Raw genomic sequence first — 20,411 nt, forward strand, 5'->3', positions numbered from 1 at the left:
TGTCCTCACAATTGGCGCCGTCTGTGGGGAAGGCTTGTGTGTTGGCATAGGCGGTAGGTCGAGACAGTTCCTTTGTCATTTCTAACAGCCGGTTGTGGTGTTCTAGCGTAAAGTTCCACTAGGGGCTATGTTTCTTTACTAAGGGCTACGCTTCGTAGCGTCAGCTGCACAGATGGTTCTAGAGGCTTGGCCGATGAGCTAATTCCCCTAAAACCAAGGTCTCATGCCATAGACGAGGGGTTAATTCCCCCAACTACTTATCAATATCAAGTTTTGGACAGAACCAAGGTATTGCATGGTGCTCGTACTTAAACCTATGGGGAAACCAACTACTTAGAAAAAAAATCAAGTTTTGGACAGAATCAAGGTATTGCATGGTCCTCGGACTCAAACCTATGGGGAAACCAACTACTTAAAAGAAAAACTGAGTTTTGAACAGAACCAAGGTATTGCATGGTCCTCGGACTCAAACCTATGGGGAAACCAACTACTTAGAAGAAAAATTGAGTTTTGGACAGAACCAAGGTATTGCATGGTCCTCGGACTCAAACCTATGGGGAAACCAACTACTTAGAAGAAAAACTGAGTTTTGGACAGAACCAAGGTATTGCATGGTCCTCAGACTCAAACCTATGGGGAAACCAACTACTTAGAAGAAAAATCAAGTTTTGGACAGAACCAAGGTATTGCATGGTCCTCGGACTCAAACCTATGAGGAAACCAACTACTTAGAAGAAAAACTGAGTTTTGAACAGAACCAAGGTATTGCATGGTCCTCGGACTCAAACCTATGGGGAAACCAACTACTTATCAATATCAAGTTTTGGATAGAATCAAGGTATTGCGTGGTCCTCGGACTCAAACCTATGGGGAAACCAACTACTTAAATATCAAGTTTTGGACAGAACCAAGGTATTACATGGTCCTCGGACTCAAACCTATGGGGAAACCAACTACTTATCAATAAATATCAAGTTTTGGACAGAACCAAGGTATTGCATGGTCCTTAGACTCAAACCTATGGAGAAGCCAACTACTTTAAAGAAACCTAGATACTAAGCAGGACCTAGCAACTACACGTGACATCTCGAATGATACCTATATCTCCATTGAATGGGGGATAGAAATGAGTTCAAGGCTCTACAGATGCTGGTAAGCTAACGTTCTGAAACATGATTCTAAATTTATCGCATGCACAACTATTCATACGTGTTAAGATAATTAATTCAAAATTCATAAATAATAATAAGTATCGACAAGGGCAACTAACAAGTAACCAAAATGAAAAAGGAAGAAAAGGATTTCATATATACATGTTCAACAGGTTCAAACTATTAGTAGATTACAAAGCTTTCAAAATGGAAAAGAAACAAGTTAATCGTTAAACTAAAAGCAAATACGACGCCTGGCCAGGGTTTCTACTTTTTTAATTTTGCGTCGGCCACGTCCTGGGAAGGCAGAACGGGATCAGTTTCGACGCCCAGGAGGATAGTCCCTTCTGGGGAAGGCTGAACAGGGTCAGTGTCGGTACTCTTGGGGACCATAGCAAGAGGAATTGCCTGTAGGGGCTGGGCAAGTATGGCTGGCTCCTCAGCATTAGGCGTCTGAATGCCAACCACGGGCTCAGTAACCTCTTTGGGTACCTCGAGATCCGTACGCTGAGATGTTTCTATTACATCCTGAAGTTCACCCTCTTTAAGCGTCTCGCTAGGAGAGGCGCCAACCTATACGGTTTCCGACTGAGTGACCCCTTCCTCGAATTGGTCGCTCACAGCCACGGAGCTGGTGGAGGTGGCCTCACGGATGGCTGTAGGGTAGAATATGTTCTCCGCTTTCCACAAATCGGATGAAGCATTCACCCCGGCTCACTTCAAGGCCTCTTTCCAAACCTGGGAGCAGTAAAGCCTGCATACTCTAGGAATCTGGGCTTTAAGGATGGCTTGGGTTTTAGCTACCCTCGCATTATAACCATCATCCTCGGCCGTTTCCTTGGCAGCCTCAGCCTCGTTTCTGGCAAACTCGGCCTCCCGCTTGGCCTTTATGGCTTCGTCACGGGCATACTCCGCGACACCTTTGTCATGCTCTGCCGTGACCAGTCTTTTATTTAAGTCATCGATCAGCTCCTTGGCTATTCGCAACTGATCCTCAGCTTCTAGCAGGCGCTTTGTTTGATCCTCGGCCTGTTTTTGAGCTCTAGCTAAACCCGCCGAGGCGTTATCCCTTTCTCGGATAACGTCTGTTAGGGCAGTCTTAGCCTTGGCAAGGTCTTCCTCAGAAGCTTGGAGAGTCCGCGCGGCCACTAAGCGCTTGGAGCGTTCATTCTCGGCCGCCTTACTCTTATTGTTCACCTCTTCCTCCATCCTATAGGTGGCCTGGAGAGCCTGTCAAGGGAGATAAATACATCGTGAATGACAAACCGGGAGTGAGAGTTAATAAAGTTTTAGGTTTCAAGAGCCTTACCATGCCCAGGTACCTCTTCGTACTGAGGAAGACCTCCTGCATCCTCATTTTCTTCAACCCATCCATGTCGGTGGGAAGTAGCATGGTTCTCCCTAGTGCGTCTGCCATGTAACCACCCTCGCCATCTCCAAGGTCCCTCATGGACGCGGTTTCTAGCAGTGGACCCCCGTGGAGCATTGGGGCGGGAAGCCAGGCGCTTGGCGAGAATTGGGCCTCGATACCCTTTCCCTTGCCTTGGGAGGGTTGGACTTCGGTCTCCTTACCCTTGTTTTGGTGTCCAATCTTTAATTGCTTCACACGCGGGGCTTCCTCCCTTTCCTTAGAAGGTTGGAACTTTCCCCCATCCACGGTTTCCCTACCCTTGGGACTCCTCTTCCTCTTTGAATCAGTGCTCTCCGGCCGAGGAGGCAGAGCTGGTGGGGGAGAAGCAGGAAGTTTGGGGCGAGGGGATTGTGGCTGTGACTTTGAGGAGGATGACCTAGTCTGGATAGCCTGGGGCGGAGGTGGTGGGGAAGGAGCATTGGGTTGTGGCGTTCCCTGCGCACCCTTCCCTAGTTGACCCTCGAGGAGTTCGAGTAGGGTGGTCAGGGGCTTTCTCTTGAGTCCCATCTCGGCTTGAGAAGATGTGCCTACTGATGACAATTCTGCCTCGGACAAGGCTGGGTCACCTATATCACCAGGAGGATCCTCGGATTGGTTGGCTAGGTCAAACACCCCAAACCCTTCCTCGGGCTGATCTAACTCGCCTTCGTCCTCCGTTATTTGATGAGACGAGGAGGGGCCCACCAGTGGGATGCTCTCTGGGACAGATGGTACTTTAGAGATTAGAAATCCTGTCTCGACCACGGTAATTTTTGGAAGCCGAGGGCGGCTCTCGCTGATCACGTGCCTAGGGTCGGCGAATGACTTCTGAACAGGAGCGTACCCTAATATTTTGTGAGCGGCTCGGACTTGACCATCTCCGTCATTTACCAAAACTGCCGCTTGTAGAACGGTCTCCAAGTCCACCCGGTTGACTAAGTGAAAATGCCGTTGATAAGCGTGTGGATTTACAAAAGAAAAATACATATACATGGTTAGTTACCGAACCACATCAGATTAGAATGGCATAAAGGATCAGCGCCCTTCCATTCCCTATACCCCACCTGGTTTTCCTTCTACTATGGGGCACGGATTGCCATTATGCCATTCACCAGAGACGATAAGGAAATCTTTGTTTAACCCCTTGTTGGAATCAGGGAGGCATTGAATTAGTCGGACCCTTTCGTCTCTTGTCTTCATGTAGTAGGATTTCTCCTTCAAATTTTGGAGATTATAACACCAATTCACGTCATGGTGGGTCAGTCTTAACCCCATCTTTTCGTTTAAAGCATCCACGCAACCCAGAATCCTAAACATGTTGCCGGTGCACTGGGTGGGGGCTAATCGGAAGTGCCTGAGGTAACCCCTCGTTACCGGCCCCATAGGGATTCTCATACCCCCCTCTACAAAGGCGAGGATGGGAATTACTACCTCGCCCGTTTCCCTCTTATAGTGCCATTCCCCCATCTTACAATGCCTCAGACTCACGTTGAGAGGAATCCTGTAATCGGCGATGAACTTATTCATTGCCTCTTCAGTATCGACTAATTTCCTCAGTTTCGATTTGGCCATCTCTATGATTTATGAAACAAACCCAACCAGCGACGAGAGAAGAAAGGGAACCAGAGAAAAATAAACCCAGAAAAGAAAAAGTACGAGTTAATGGAGGTAAGGAACTTACATAAAAGAGGAAAGACGCTTTGGATGGACTTTTTGTGCTGGAGATAGACTTGAGTTTGGGCGAAAGTTCAGATGAACCCAAGGTATACGCGCTAGAACTCTTAAGTGCAAAACTGAAGAGACAGATCCGTTCCAAAAAATCTTTTATACTTTCTAGGGTAACTGCACAAATTTTCCCGCCCATAAAGACCAAGGGATCACTACCGTTCGATTTTCATCATGCCGTAGAACGTGGGAAACACAGAGCTGCCCGTATTTAATGAGGTCACGTTTCGCCTTCCAAGGGCTCCAGGAACGTGTCTCGGGCAGATGAAAAGTCTCGGGAACCGATGGGTGACAAGGATTGACAAGCATTGGCAGATGTCTGATGTCATCAAAACCCTCCCATCCGCCCAAGGAGTTGGATAGCAGGATTTTGAAGGGCTATTGTGGGGCCGGGGAACTTATGATCCGGCCCACGTTCTATTAGGGCTCAGGGCCTATGCCGAGGAGGGTGTGTGCCGAGGACGAATGATGAAAGGCCGAGGTGTCAAGGGGAACAGCGGAGGACAACCCTATCCTCGGCACTCCAGGACTTCAAGGGGAAGAGCAACGTCTCGATGAAGGCTATCCCCAAACAGCCCCCTGAAAGGGATGCGAGTAGAATGGGGCCTGCGTGGAGGTACGGTGCAAAATTGGTTCAAGGTAAACACGTCCCCTCCGCATTAAATACACCAGCCTGCGTCCTGACCATGTTAATGAGAAAAGACGCCTGGGCAAGGCGACTTCGATCACCACAACTAACAGAAAGTAAGGAGGGACAGCTGATGGGACGGGTACAGAAGTAGGCACCTACCTGACCAACAAGTGGAGGGCTAAGATCAACCCAGAAGGGCTATATAATGTAAAGGTTAATGCACCAAGGAGGTGGCTGGGAAAAATGGCAAAAAACCAGAGCCTCCCAGCCCGCCTCCGGGAGAAAGACTCCTAGGGCGAACACGATTTTTATTACATATGCCCACCACGAAAAACCCACTGTCTTGTGACCAAGGCCTAGCCTTTCAAACCCACGCTCTATAAATGATATTGTTTGAGCCTTTTTACGTGCGAACCCAACACTGTTACGGGTCGTTACGAATCGTGTCCTCACAAACTCCTATATTAAATGACCGCTTTTTGAGAAATTCTTTTGAGTTAACTCCTAAATTAGAATGCTCACTCCAAAGTGTAAAAGCATATAAATGAAAAATGTGTAAAATTTACTTTTGGTTAAAAATAACTAACATCAGTGAGTGTATAATTGCGTAAAATTACAAGTTTGCTATAATGAACATATAACATTGACACTATTCATTTTACATTTAATTTTTTATTCTTTTTTTACATGAGAACGAATGAAGAGACTAAAGGTAGTTATTATATGTAAAGAATTAGAAACAGTTAAAAAAAATAAGAATATTTAATATTTTGATTTAATGTAATATAAAATAAATAATCTGATACAGATTATTTTGAAAAAGTGAATATGTAAAATATAAAAATCAAGTTTTTATACTAAAATAGATGATTTTTTTTTTGCACAAGCTAATGCAAATACTCTTATAACACTAGGAAATGTAATTTATGCGATTTAATTTGTTTAATGTCGTAATACTAATTTAAATATCAGGAAGTACAAAAAAAATATCTCATATATATAGTAATTATTATTATAATTATATAGTAGATTTGTCAATAATGATTGAGTCTCAATCTTATAGGTTAATGGAATCCATATGTGATGAGTGATTCACGTCATAGCAATGCAAGAGTTTTTTTTTTTTTTTGGCAGCGATTCGAAAGATAATTATTAGTTTAGAGTGTTTTTTCTTTTTTTTGGTTTAATTCAAGAGATAATTATTAGTTTAATTTTTTTTTGTTGGTTTATTTATTTTATTTGTGTAATATAGCATAGAGCTTTTTAATGTTTCATTTCTTATGTAAAAATCATTTATTATTTTTTTTTAATAATAATCAATCATAAGTTCTTCCAAAAACTTTTAAATATAAAACTAGTTGTCTCCAAATATGACTGAGCAATCATTATTTACCCCAAAAAAAAAAAAAACTCGGCATTTATTTGGTATTTTCATCACACTCCTTACATTCTCAATTATTTAAAATAGATAGTTTGGAAAAGAGGTTTCACTTATCTTAACTAGTAAAGTTTATTGTCAGATAGTTACATGAGGAAAAATAGAATCTTAGCTGTAATTTTTTTTTAATAAAATTTAAAAAGGAAAAAAGTATATGAGATCTTAATCCTAATAAATCCATCCTGGAATACTTTCAACTCTCGTAATGGTATAGATTTGTAACACTTTATATATAAAAGTTTGAACACTTTTTGAACCAAGTAATGTTTCTCCTATGAAAAAAAAAAGAGTAAACTACATATTTGATCCCTAACTTTTACACATAGTTTGTATTTAGCAAAAATTAGTTTTGCCAATTTATTTTACTATTCAGCTTATTTTTGCTATTATTCATAGGCCCCACTATACTTTTTGGTACTATTCATGGATCTTATTGTACTATTTCAGCTAACTTTTACTTTTATCTATAGTACTTTAAGTAAAAAGTTTTCAGTTTCAGTAAAATAAGCAGATTCCAAACAGACTCCTAATGTCAATTTGGTCTTTAACATTTCAAATGTGTCAATTTGGTCTCTAAGAGCAATTGCATTAGTTGATGCAAAATTGTGTAAAATGGAAAAAGATGCTCATTTTACACAATTTGAGCAAAAAAACACCCACATTAATGGGTGTAAAATTGTGCATTTATGCACAATTGTTATAGTAACCATGCATATATGCACAGTTACTGTAGCACTTGCATTTATTATTTTATTAGTTTTTTTTCTCTCCTTCTCTCTGTCTCTCTGGTTGCTCTCACTCTCACCTCGCTCTCATTGCTACCGATCATCAGAGGACACCACACCATGCATCAATAGAGAACCAAAGATCAAAAAATTTCTTCCAAAATCAAGTAAAACAAGAAATTAGTATTACACAGGATTTGTTTGGTTGCCGAGAAAAACACAAAGAAAACAAGAAATAAAGAAAATTAGCCAAACACAGAGAAAATCAATAGATCTTTGATTATCGATCATCTTTCCTTCTATTTCTACTCTTTTCAACCACTTTCTCACCAACCAAACAATAAATAAAGAAAATTAACAATAAAAAAGGCTTGAAGGACTTGGATCTTCAATGCTAAGATGAGCATAAGAAGACCGATCCAAGAAGCGAGCCATTTCGATCACCGAACTGCCGGAACCAGACGCCGATGAAAACAACTGCTACTTTTCTTTGCGTGTTGAGTCTGGGTCTGTGAGAGAGTGTTAGGTCTGGGTCTGTGAGAGAGTGTTGGTCTGAGAGAGAGAGAGGGGCGGTGAGGGAGAGTAATAAAAAATTATAAAAAAATTGAATATTTTATTGAATAAATGTGTAGACTAGATAAACTAATGTGGGTGTTTTGTAAAAATAGGTGTGTAAAATAGAAAAAATAGCTTTTTTGTGCAAAATAGAAGGAAAATTTGCATTAACTGATACAATTGCTCTAACTTTTTAGTGCTAGGTCAAAATGGTCCCTACAGTTAAGTGTTGAATGGAAAATATTTATGTGGCTAAATAAAATATTTATTTATTTTTGTCACATAGGCTATAACACGTAATGCCTTGTCATATTACTTTTTTTTTTTTTTTCAAAGTGTGATTCACCAATTTTGTGTGCATCTGGCTTAAAAAGTCAATTTTTTTTTTCTATTTAGCTTTTTTTTACTATTCATGGGCCTCACTACACTTTTTAGTACTATTCATAGGTCCCACTGTACTATTTTAGCTACTTTTTAAATTTATCTATAATATTTTTCAGTAAAAAGTTTTCAATTTCAATTAAATAAGTTATTCTCAAACAGACATTTTATAACTCACATGCTATTTGGGATCAAAATCCCTAACAAGCTTTTTAGATTTTGAGAGAACACCCACACTACAACCCCAAAACAACTAGAACTTGGTTGAAAGTCTAGAGAGAAAGGGTGAGGCACAAAGGGTAGAGACATACATACAACTACAATCTCTTCATTTTAAGGTCTGTTTGAGATTAGCTTATTTTGTTGAAATTGAAAACGTTTTGATGAAATTATTGCAGATAAAGGTAAAAATTAACTAAAATAATATAGAATGACTTATGAATAGTATCAAAAAGTGTATTAAAACTCATAAATAATAACAAAAATAAATTAAATAATATAATAATTTAATTTTTATCAAACACACCCTTAGAATCTATTTATTTCAATTGTTTTTTTTTTTTCCTTTAATTTAGCTCTACCCCACAACGAATCCCCAAACGCAATCTTCTTAGTCAAATCCAGGTCCAGCACCACCTCCACATTATGATCTCTACACACCATAGCCAATCACATTGAGGAATTTCTCACAGCTACATCATGGTGACGTCCAAAAATCCAAAGAAATATTTCTGTCTAATTGTTTCCTAGTCCAATTTATGGGAGTAAACTTGTTGGATGTCTCGAGCAGTGAAAGTCAAATCAATCACTTCATCCTGTGAGACTTTCTTCTTCTTTTTTTGCTGTTAATTTGCTTTGAGGTTGTGGTGTGGGTGTTAAACTGTTACTCTTAAAAATAAGAGGAGCTCCAAGCTTATTGAGCATTTAGATTGGATCTTGTAAATGTTATATGTTACCAATATTTAGTAATAAAATTTAAAAATTTCTCATTATTCCGTCTTGTAAAGTCTTGCAATTGTACTACAATTTATGTGGCACTGTAGCAAATTGAAAAAGTTTATATTATATTTTATAGTGATGGACGGGTATTTTTAATTATCTTTTTATGAAGAGGAAGAGAGAAAAAGAGTTTGTAAAATTAATATTAATGAATAGATGAGATAAATAAAAATTGGAATGTTAGGTGTGTTATAACATGATATGGTATAATTGATAAAATAGAATAGTTTCAAGAAAGCAGATGTGAATGCTCTTAGGGATTTTGATCCCAGATAGCCTCTCGTGTGAGTTACAAAAACAAAATCCATAAATAACACTTTAAAAAAACAAATTTTGTAATATGACATGGCACTACAGGTGTTAGCCTATGTGACAAAAAATAATATTTTATTCAGCTTGTTAGCCATATCAAAATTTTCCATTTAACACTTAATAGTAATGACAATTTTGACTCAACACTAAAAATGTTAAGTATCAAATTGACACATTTGAAAAATTAAGGACCAAATCGACATTAGTTGTAAATGTTAGAGACCAAATATATAGTTTACCAAAAAAAAAAAAAAAAACCCAAAGGTAATGTTTCTCCTATTCTATATTTAAAATTCAATTCCGTTATAGTCTGTCTCACATTTTTTACTAAATTTCTATGGTTCTAAAAAAAAAATTAAAAAACTAAACTACTAAGTTTATATGATTTGAAGGATTGAAATAATGCATGATAGATTACTTCACACCTTTTCAAATTCAAGGGGTGTGTGGGCATCTTTATTATTTAGAGTTTTTTCTATAAAAAAAGATTGGTGGTAGCTCTTAATCAAGGGAGTCAATCTCATATCGGAAGTTGTACCGGTTTGACCAGTAGAACGATATATTTCGGTACCCGTCAATACCAGTATATCGTTTCGGATTTACTGTTATTTTTTATATTTATATATATATATATATATATAAAAATATATATGTAGTGTGTCTATATATATATTATAATAAATATAAAAGTTTACCATAAAACATTATCTCAATTCAGAACAAATTATTCATAATTTTAGACTTTAGCATCAATTAAAAGAAAAAAAAAACATAATATAAAAAATAGAAAGCTTAATTGTTCATTGCATACTAAGAAAACAAATCATATTAATAAGTTAATGCAAATAATACTAATAAGTTACCATTTTGCCATTACAAAAATTCAAAAATTACAAAACTAAAAAAAAAAGCTTTTTTCTGTACCGGTCGATAATGCCCAAAATCGGCTGGTATGTCCGATACGGCCGATATTTAAACTGGTACAAAACGTTGGCGTTTCGATACCAGTATACATACTGACCGGTATGGTATCGACCACCTTGGCTCTTATACTAACAATAGCGAAAAAGAAATACAACTCACAAGAAACTCCCTAAAATGATAGCTAATTAATACCTATGCAAACATTAAAAGGACTGGTCATTAGGCCAGCTCATGTATATATATATATATATATATATATATATGCATGTATGTTTATAATTGGTCCCAAAAAATAATGTTCCAAAAAAAAATCTATTGATTTAGATGTTTGACGTTTGTTTTGATGGAAAACCGTATGTAAAAATAATTCTGCATTTTCCTATATTTGGTTTGGTAATATTAGGGGGAAAAAATGGCTCAAATGAAAATTATTTATTGACTTCACTTATTTAGCTTGATGCTTTATCTCATGCTAAGCTAAATAAAGAAAGTAAAGTGATAATTTTCCAACTTATTTTAAGGTTGTTACTAAATATAAGAAAATGAGATAGTTTTTTACAAAATACTTTTTGAAAAATTATTTATTTTTCATAAAATTTTAATGTTGAAACAAACAAAGTGTAGTACGCCCAGTTCACCTGGTTCTACCACAGTGGGACCAAATCATACTCAAAAGAAAAAATAAAAGAATGAAAGAAAGATGTGGGATCTATATATGGAATAATTATAGAAAGAGGTGGGATCTAAATAATAAATACATACTCCCTCCTCTCACATAATATTGAGTCTCACTAATTAAATTTGGAAAAAATGCTCACACACCTCTTGAACTTTGAGGTAGTGGCCCCGACATGAGAAATTATTAAGTCCACCAGAAAGATTACTAAAGTGGTCCTCCCAACTAATGAAATAATGCCACTTATGCAAATATGTGAGTTAGATTCCTAATTAGCACAAGAATAAAAAATAATAAAAAAAACCACTATATAATATCACATTTGTATAAATAGCTGCGTTTCATTGGTTAAAAGGATTAGGAGGACCACTTTAGCAATCCTTCTAGTAGACCTAATAATTTCTTCCAATACACACCCTTAACTTAACTTTTATTTTAGCCAATAGTACAAGAAGCTCGAGGGTTGACATTTATGAGTAAGCCTTCACCCAACAAAGACCAGTGTTTATAAAACTTGTGCTTGTCATTCATTATCAACAATTTAGCCAAATGGCATAAAAAAAAATTCACAAAATACCTCTTGGTAGACCTAATAATTTCTCCCAAGACACACCCTTAACTTTTATTTTAGCCAATAGTTCGAGAAGCTCGAGGGTTGACATTTATGAGTAAGCCTTCACCCAACAAAGACCAGTGTTTATAAAACTTGTGCTTGTCATTCATTATCAACAATTTAGCCAAATGGCATCAAAAAAATTCACAAAATATGATTATCATCACTAAACCAAGAAAATTTTCATTTAACTGAAACAGAAACTTACAAATGAGTTTTTATCAGCAACAATCAATAAAAACCCAATTGCCCACTTGCACAACTAAAAAAAATGTCTACATTTCCAAAGCAACCAAACAGTCACTATACAAATTTTACGGAAAAAACCAAGCAATTTTCGTATGGTTTTGCATCAATTACCTCTTTAAAACGGGGAAAAGAGCATGAGCCTAACGACCTCATTAAGCTTCAAAAAAGGAAAAAAAAATCATCATTCTAATATAGATTTAAAAAAGAAGAAGAATAAACCTGGGATTACACGCAAAAAGAAGGGCTTACCTGAGTGGCAAAGAGAGAGAGAGAGAGAGCCCCCATGAGTAATGAGTAGAGAGAGAATATCTGAGAGAACAAAATTTGAAATTAGAAACGTTTTGTTATTAACACACAAAATTTGTCCATGAGAGAGAAAGAGAGCTTACTAATAGAGAGGGGTGGTGACAACATGCCTTAGAGAGTGATGAAGAGGAAGGGAGAGAGCTTGGAGCATGCACGATAAAGGGCTGCGAGTGAGAGAGATATAATGAGCTCCATACATTTACTGACAACATTATTTAGCAATGGCATTTGTCACTATAAGTCCCCCCATCAGGAATTTATGGCAAGAAATGCACAAGCCCTTTAGGCAAAATCTTTTAGTGACACTTTTTGCTGGTGGCTGACAAATTCATTGTGGAAGTATCCCTTTCCCAGTGAAGGGTGCTTGGCTAACAATACATTATTCACTGACGGCCATCTTTAACTGCCAGGAACTTTGCCGCCAGCAAAAGGTTGCCATCAACGGCCAAAATGAGATCATTCATCAAAAACAACTTAAATGAATAGAAAAATGATAAAAGATATTTCAGCATACTTCTTTTTTTTTTTTTTTTTTGCCCCCCTGATAAACAATTATGCTTTCAGTATCTATCGTTTTATGCTGCACTCTATAATGACACATACATTTATTGTGTGAACAGAGTTTTTACTTCTGCTTGATGAAAAGAGAAAAAATTTAACAGTTTGATAAAAGTTTAAAGTTGAACTCAGAAATCACTTTTAAAGTTTTAGAGCACAATTCTGGCTGTCGCACAATGTATATTTGATCACTGTGGCTATCTTCATTATATACATCTTGATTCCTATGCCAAGTCCATAAAGCATATGTAGAATTCACAACCTGCATTAAGAAATAGAAAGGCAATTAATGAGGGGAGTAGGAACTAAGAACGGTAAGTATATGAAGGCAGACTTCATAAAAGATCATAATGGAAATGTAAACCAACAGGCTCTTCATTGTTTTGAGCATTTTTTGCTTTTAATTAGATAAAAAATCTGTAAACTTTTCATTTCAGCCACTGCAGACTGGATGATGTGCTTAGAATTATCAAAGGTTTGCATGCACAAGATACATGTTCCAAACATCTCTCTCTTTTTAATTATAAGAATACATTTTCCAAACACAAAAACAAAAGTTGAACCTCATAATCACTCGTGGTCAAGAAAGCAGTTCCTTTTAGTTGATTTATAAAAGAGAAGATCCTCATACAGAAGTTACCTATCCAAGGCGAGCTTAGACTTTAGGCTTACTACCATTCATGATAAACATATTGCTATTTATTGACTGAACCAATGAGTACTCATGTTACTGGGGATCATTTAAAAGAAGGGCTAGGTCAATGAAGTGTGAGGTGTACATCTAGAGTCTTGAGAACCCCATATTTTACAATAAACTCAAATGGGGCCATGTAGAGCATGGTAGTAGGAAACTGATACACAAAAACTGTATAAACAGAAGGAACAAATTGATTTCCACTGGAGCTCAAATAACATTTTTGAGTTAGAAAATTCAACTCTGCATCAAGGGAAAATCAGTAACTAAATTTTATAGATGTCCCCAGTATAATCCCAAGTAGCACTAGGATTAGGCAATAGGGATAAAAATTTGGGTGTGAGTTGACTAACCTAGGAGAGGAATACCAAAAAAGTACATAATGTGACAGGCTAAGACCGTACCTCAAGTATTCCATGCCCAAAGCTGCTTTCTCTATATGCACTCCAGTCTGGTTGTCTGTTCCAACAAAACTGCCCTTTAGCAGGACCAGAAGAAAAATTCAAATGACATACCCCTCCAAATTCTGGTGTGTTATCTCCAGCTGAAGGACACTTTCCAGGGTCATCAGCAAAATCAACAACAACTTGCTCAATATTGCCACCATCTCCAACTATTATATAGACAGGCCCACATGGATCCAATGTATAGTTATAAACTCTATTCATTCGCTCATAAGCATGCACCTGCAAAGCAGAAAATATGTTGCACTTCATTCAATATAGAAGAAAATTGCTATTTTGAAATATTTAAGGTATTTTCCAGTTCTCCTTATATCTGTCCACTCAATCATATCATAAATACAGGACAGACCACCACATGTCTACTGATTTATGCAAATGGCCATTGTTGCTCCATTTTGTGTAACAATTGTTATATAATAACAAGATAGAAGTAAACTAAGCAATACTTTAGAAGGCAGAAAAGGACAATCATTTAACATCTTTACCTCTGATAAATAAGCACCTAAACAATGTTAAATGATTACAATCACATGCTCTCTAATCAATGAGTGTAGGATAGGATAAAGTTTGACTTACATGTCCAGAAAAAATAATATCAACACCATATTGATACAAAATTGCTTCCATTTCCTGCCTCATGCATTCAAATTCCTGATAGTGTGAAGAATAGCTGTTATACCATGGTGGATGCCATGCAGCTACCAGCCAAGGGGTTACAGTGCGGTCCACTAGATCTAGATCTTTCTTTAGCCAAGCATATTGAGCACCTGAAAGAAGATTAATTGAAAAACTCCAGTCACACAAGAAAATCTAAAAAATAACATACTGGGTGGTTTTGGTCTATATATTTATAGAAGTGACAGTATCAGTTACCAGTACTGTTATAGTCAACATATGCCCCCAACATGATAAAATGTACTCCTCCAGCATTAAAAGAGTAGTATAAGTTACTCTTAGAACCACTCTCCGCTGAAGGAACTGCAAATCTCGTCAAATATGATTTGAATGTGATCCCAGAAACTTGGGGCTCAATCTCATGGTTGCCTTCAATGACCATCATAGGAACTCTTGAGGTTAATGGCTCCATGAATCTGAAGTTTCAACAGATGTAAACAATAAATACATATCATATACAATCAATTCAAGTAACATATGCATTCACAAATAAATTATTTTATAGATAAAATTCATCTTGTTTCAAATAACATTTTTTTTTCCCTACTAAAAGAAACTTCGAGTTAATGGATAAATAAATGGAAGCTTATCAAAATAACAAAATATTGAATGATGATGAGAGGCAACAATAGAATTAAATAATAATAAATTAATCTTTAGATCAGAAGAAATGCCCCCCCAGTCAATCTAGAGCTTATTCCCAAAGTGTGGCTATGAAACAGATGGCAAGGTCACTAGCACTTTTTGAGCCTGATTGTACGATTTCTATCAGTTTCAAGTGCTGTTGCATCCAAAAATCCAATTAGTGATTTTGGTTGCATGAACTAAAACTCAGCGGTAGAAAAAAGGAAATCAGAAATAGACATACAAATGAAAATAAGAAGAGAAAACACAAGTATAAATATTAAAAATCTGAAAGTCAACCCAAATTTGTTAGCTTTCTAATTTAAAGCTTGCGGGATTGGTTGTCAAATCATTCATATCACACCAATAATTCACACCGTACTGATATTGGAAAAGTGTAGAAGGTAATAATGGTTTATGGTGCATAAGGAGACACATTAAAAATATCTATTGAGATCTAGCATATAAGAAAATAGTTCAGTTTAGAGGCAACAAAGTCAAGAGTACTTGAGGGAACTTAATCAAGCTGGTAGTTATCTCTTGTTACAAGGGTTATAAGAAAATGTTGGATCAGAGAAATCTCAACATTTGTTTAAAGCTTAAGATTTTGGGAACACTTGTTATCATGGTGTAGAGCATATAAGGAAAATCTCATTGCATTTTCAAAGAACCTAGCAAAAGGATTTGGAAATTGGACTCGAAAGATAAATTTTCAATCGATCATATTCAAGCTCTAATACAGGAGATAAGGAAAAATAAAATGTTAATTAGAGAAATCTTGCCATTCATTTACAGCTTAAGCTTTTGGGAACATGTACTATCATGGTGTAGAGCATATAAGGAAGATATCATTGCCTTTTTAAAGAACCTGACAAAAGGATTTGGACATAGGACTCTAAAAATAGATTTTCAATATATCATATTGATGCTCTGATGCAGGATGTCTTAGTTTCCCTTACAGGGGAGAAGTGACTTCCCCAAGCACAAGCCTCCATTTTAATGACCTCAGTGAACAAAATTCTGACAAAAACATCATTTAAACCACCACAGTATAAAGGATAGCATACAAAATTGAAATCAGCTATACAACAAATGCAAATTGGTTGCAGTTTCCATTTTAGTTTCCTCGTTGCATTCTAGTTTCCTGTTTATACTTCCTCCATTAAGATTTTTTTCTCTTTAGAGCAAAAATTATTAACAGGATTGATAGAACAACATACATCAGACTCCAAAAAAAAAAATTCACAGATTCTTAAATCTTTTTTTTATTTTTAATACAACTCCAAAAGTTTTGGAGTCTTTTGGAGATCAGACTCCAAAACTTTATTACAACACTTAAAACCAAAACGTTTTATGCCATTAATACAGTTCACATAAGTTCTATTTTATTTATATTTTGGAGTAATTGGAATGGTCCTTGAAGTTCTACCCTTTTTTAATACAATAATAAAATTCAGAGAAAAAAATATTGGTCTTTTACAGATGCATACCCCAACTCTTTTCATAAACAGGATATCTTTATTTAAAAATTAAAAAATGTTTTAAAATTTTTATTTTATTCTAAAGAAGGAATTGGCCAGCAAAAACTGCAGGGAACTTATTATCATACATTTACCAATCAGTCATATTGTCAAGACTACATAAAAATTTGCCAATTTCAACTCAGGGACAAGCAGTGACAAATTGATTCAGCGTAGTATATTTTATTCCATATTGTCTCTAGTTACTACTTACTCATTTATAACTTAACTAATTCTTGCCCAAGGCCTCTTGGCCTAGTGGTGCTTTCAACCTGATATTCAACTAAATACCTCTCAACAACTGCATCTCAGCCAATGGTTGACAGATAGCCATCTCATTAGAATGAATTCATCAATACAAATGTGCAGCTAACCTGTTTAATAGAATGATAAACAGACCTTAGGGCGTGGAATATCATAAGCATATCTTTAGCCAGCATACCTATGATTGTAAGGGTTTACCAAATGTCCACCTACACAGGCATAACTGAATAAATTCCATAAAGGTTACCTTCCCCATGCATCCCAGCGGGGTTGATAAGTCTCTCTGATAGGTGCATCTGGGAATGCACACGAGAAGCATGGAACTCCTTTTCCACCAGTTGTCTGATACTGATTTGCATAACTTAAGTCTCCAACCATTAATATCATTGAAGGATCATTCTGAATCAAATGATCAATAGTTGTTGTGGTGTTGCTTGTGAGACCCAAATCTCCAATAACTGCTATTCGATGAGGATAACTATTTGGGCTAGGCGTTGGAAATGTCTCAAAGACATTTTCTCCACTCATAGCTGGAATAGAGCTATCCCCACATTTGTAATAATATTTTGTTTTGGGTTGAAGACCTGCAAAGAAATACAAAGCCAATTTAATGGAATTCAACAAGAAGTTTGGCTAATTACCATATGAAGCGCGGGTGCATTTCCGGATTCGGGTGCGGGTGCGGGTGCGGGTACGAGACTCGGCAATTTTTGAAAAAGTAAGGTGTGGGTGCGGCAATTAAAAAATTATTAAAAATATTTTTATTTATATTTTCTATATATTTTTATTATTAAAATATTCTTAAAAAACACATTACTATAGCCTTGGTTTACAAAACAAAGAAAGAAGAAGGCAAGAAACACAAAACAAAAAAGAAAATACAAAAGAAGTAACAAATATTTAGAATAAAATTGAGGAAGGATAGATTTAGGATGTTTGGGCCTCATTCAAAGCTGATTTCGGCATTTTCCGACCATTTCGGCCATTTCGGCCGTCGGTCGATACGACCTGATTCTAGCTGACTCAACTCGGTTCGGCACGAATCAGCCTGAATCGGCGCAAATCAGAGCCAAGTCAGCGCGAATCCCAAAAAAAAAAAAAAAAAAACTACTCAGACGCGGCTCTGACGCACAGGCAGCGGGGTCGATTGCCGCACCCTGCGTTGGGCCGTGTCGGACTCTGGTGTGGCATCCTTTCAGCCGCGTTGGTGCTTCCTAGATTACCATTTGGTGAACTCTAGTTTCTATCACTTTCTCTTGTGTTTGATTAATAAATGAGATGACCATTCTCTTATGTAAAATTTTACTTAAAATAACTACTTGATGTAACAGGAAAATTATTAGGTACTCCCGGAGTACCATAAATATGTACTCCCTCCTCTCACACAAATGATAGGTTCCACCATGAATTTAATTAGTGGGACCCACCATTTATGTGAGAGGAGGGAGTAAACATTTATGGTACTCCGGGAGTACACAATAATTTCCCGATGTAACATAGCACTTTCAAGAAATTGCCAAATTAAATTAACATGCATTCCTTAAGAAGGAAATTTGCAGCATAATATTACCACCCAGTTATGGTGGTCCATTTCGTACTTGCTTTTATACAAATAGTTTTTAGGGTAAATTACACAAACCTCCATTGTGGTTTAGGGGAATGACAATCTCTTGGAAATGATACTCCCCTCCCTTGAGGTTTAAGGAAATCAACACATTAGTCATTCCGTTAATAACAATAACAGAATATTCCAAATTTTGAAAAGATTCCTTGACCAAATCCTTGTCACTAACTTGTGGTTAGGGTTTGGTCAATGGACTCTATTCAATATTTGGAATTCTATCCTTGTTATTAATGGAACTATGGAAGGATTAATGTGTTGATTTCCTCAAACCCCAAGGTAGGGAAGTATCATTTCCCTTAAATTTGGGTTGGAGTGTCATTCACTCAAATCTCAAGGGAGGGTTGTGTAATTTACCTAAGTTTTTAAATTACTCTGGTTGAGTATGTTCATATTTCATATGGTGAAAGACCTAATTAGCTGATTAGGAATGGAGGAAAATATATATACTTTGGAGTTAAGTTAGTACAAAAAAACATTAAATGACTAAATGCTGCACAACTGAGGTGAAAGCATCACTCAAATTGCATCACAAAAGGGAATAACTTCAGTTGAAATTAGGTTTCTATGAGACGTATATATACAGTTTAAACAAATATTTGACTGCTTATATTTTTTTTATTGGTAATTTACACACACAACCCAATGAGTCTTCAACCCATGACCTCACCCTCCACCTAGCACTTCTAAGGAGGAGGAGGTACCAATTGAGAGCTCAGTGGCATATTTGACTACCTATAAAAAATAACTTCAGTTGGGATTAGGTCTCTATGAGACGTATACAAATAGTTTGGGCAGGTAGCTGATTATAAATATTGGGTTTCATGTTTGACTACCTACATAAAATATTTCCTCCCCCTTGATAATTTCTCTAACATGTGAACTAATGGTAATACATTGATAATAGAAGGTCACAAGACCACATATGAGAAGTAGATCGATCATAATTTCTCATGAACATGCTAATCGATTTGAGAGAACGGACCAACTATCAAGCGGTTGCAGTTTAAGGCCATAGCATCATAGCAATTGATAATGATGCAAAAGCCTACCAACAAATCATTCTAAGACACAAGGACAAATTACTTTAAAGTAATAAAAAGGGAGTTTGTACCTTTGAGCCTCACATGGTGAATGATCCCAGAGGTGTAATTCAAGAGGCCTTTAAATGGGTACAATTGACTGTAAACAGTGGAATCCCCTTTTGCAACACTCGTATACTTGCCACTTTCTTTCCCATACCACACCTCGCTTAAAACCGATGAAGGATCAAGCTCAGTCAAATTTGAACCAACCTGAGCATCCCCTAAACCAATACAAACAAACCCAATTCACCAAAATCACTAAAGCAAACAACAACAAGAAGAAGAAAAGTAGAAAAGATTGAGAATTTCTCAGACTTACCAGTAACCCAAGAAACCCAAACTGAAGTTGGCGAAGAAATAGCAAGAGCAATCTGTTCTGGGAAGTTGGAGGTGACATTTCTCTTGATCCTTGGATCATCCATTGGCAAGTCCGAGCTGCCTTTACGTAAAGAAGGATCAAGGCGATGTGTCACAGGCTTAAATGGGCCATCTAGAGTAGTGGGTATTTGGCTTTCAGTGACCACCATCTTTGTGATGATCAAGAAAGTGGTCAGAGTGATCATCCATAGCTTGAAGTCCTTCATTGGGGTTACTATTTTTTCTTGATTGTTGTTGGTAGTAACGGTTTTTTTAAGGTTGTCGGGAGAAGAGCAGTTTGGTCATGGTGAACAATCAAAGAGGTGGGGGTTTGGTAGTTTGGGATGAAAGCGAATCGGTTGGTGATGAAGTATGGCATATCTGTGATGAATAATAGAATATGCTTTTCGTTCAGTGTTCAACCGGGTGTAGAACACTAGATCCATGCAAGTTTGTTTGGCGTTCAAGATTTCG

The 20,411-nt window shown here is 36.8% G+C and overlaps 1 protein-coding gene across 2 annotated transcripts; it reads right to left on the reverse strand.

Annotated features, from left to right (window-relative positions):
* Positions 1-11,677: 11,677 nt before the first annotated feature.
* LOC126688464 (purple acid phosphatase 23) lies at positions 11,678-20,411 on the reverse strand. Of its 2 annotated transcripts, none has more exons than XM_050383164.1 (10): positions 19,900-20,411; positions 19,610-19,801; positions 17,122-17,458; positions 14,665-14,882; positions 14,368-14,558; positions 13,732-14,013; positions 12,773-12,895; positions 12,186-12,239; positions 12,019-12,078; positions 11,678-11,926 (listed from the first exon to the last, which is right to left on the reverse strand). In XM_050383164.1, exons 1-10 carry the CDS (start codon positions 20,162-20,164, stop codon positions 11,885-11,887), a joined length of 1,764 nt encoding a protein of 587 aa, XP_050239121.1. In that variant the 5' UTR covers positions 20,165-20,411; the 3' UTR covers positions 11,678-11,884. The 2 variants fall into 2 exon arrangements, with proteins under 2 accessions (XP_050239121.1, XP_050239120.1); XM_050383163.1 differs by having other exon boundaries at positions 12,159-12,239.

The sequence above is a fragment of the Quercus robur genome, chromosome 6 (assembly GCF_932294415.1).
Source record: "Quercus robur chromosome 6, dhQueRobu3.1, whole genome shotgun sequence".
NCBI lineage: Eukaryota > Viridiplantae > Streptophyta > Magnoliopsida > Fagales > Fagaceae > Quercus > Quercus robur.

Bases quoted from the DNA above. Each gene is read 5' to 3' on its own strand.
- LOC126688464 (XM_050383163.1), bottom strand. From the start codon at position 20,164: ATGAAGGACTTCAAGCTATGGATGATCACTCTGACCACTTTCTTGATC. The intron at 14,559-14,664 runs GTAACTGATACT...ATCTTCTTTCAG, and splicing joins TGTTGACTATAACAGTACTG to GTGCTCAATATGCTTGGCTA. The intron at 14,014-14,367 runs GTAAGTCAAACT...TCTGCTTTGCAG, and splicing joins ATATTATTTTTTCTGGACAT to GTGCATGCTTATGAGCGAAT.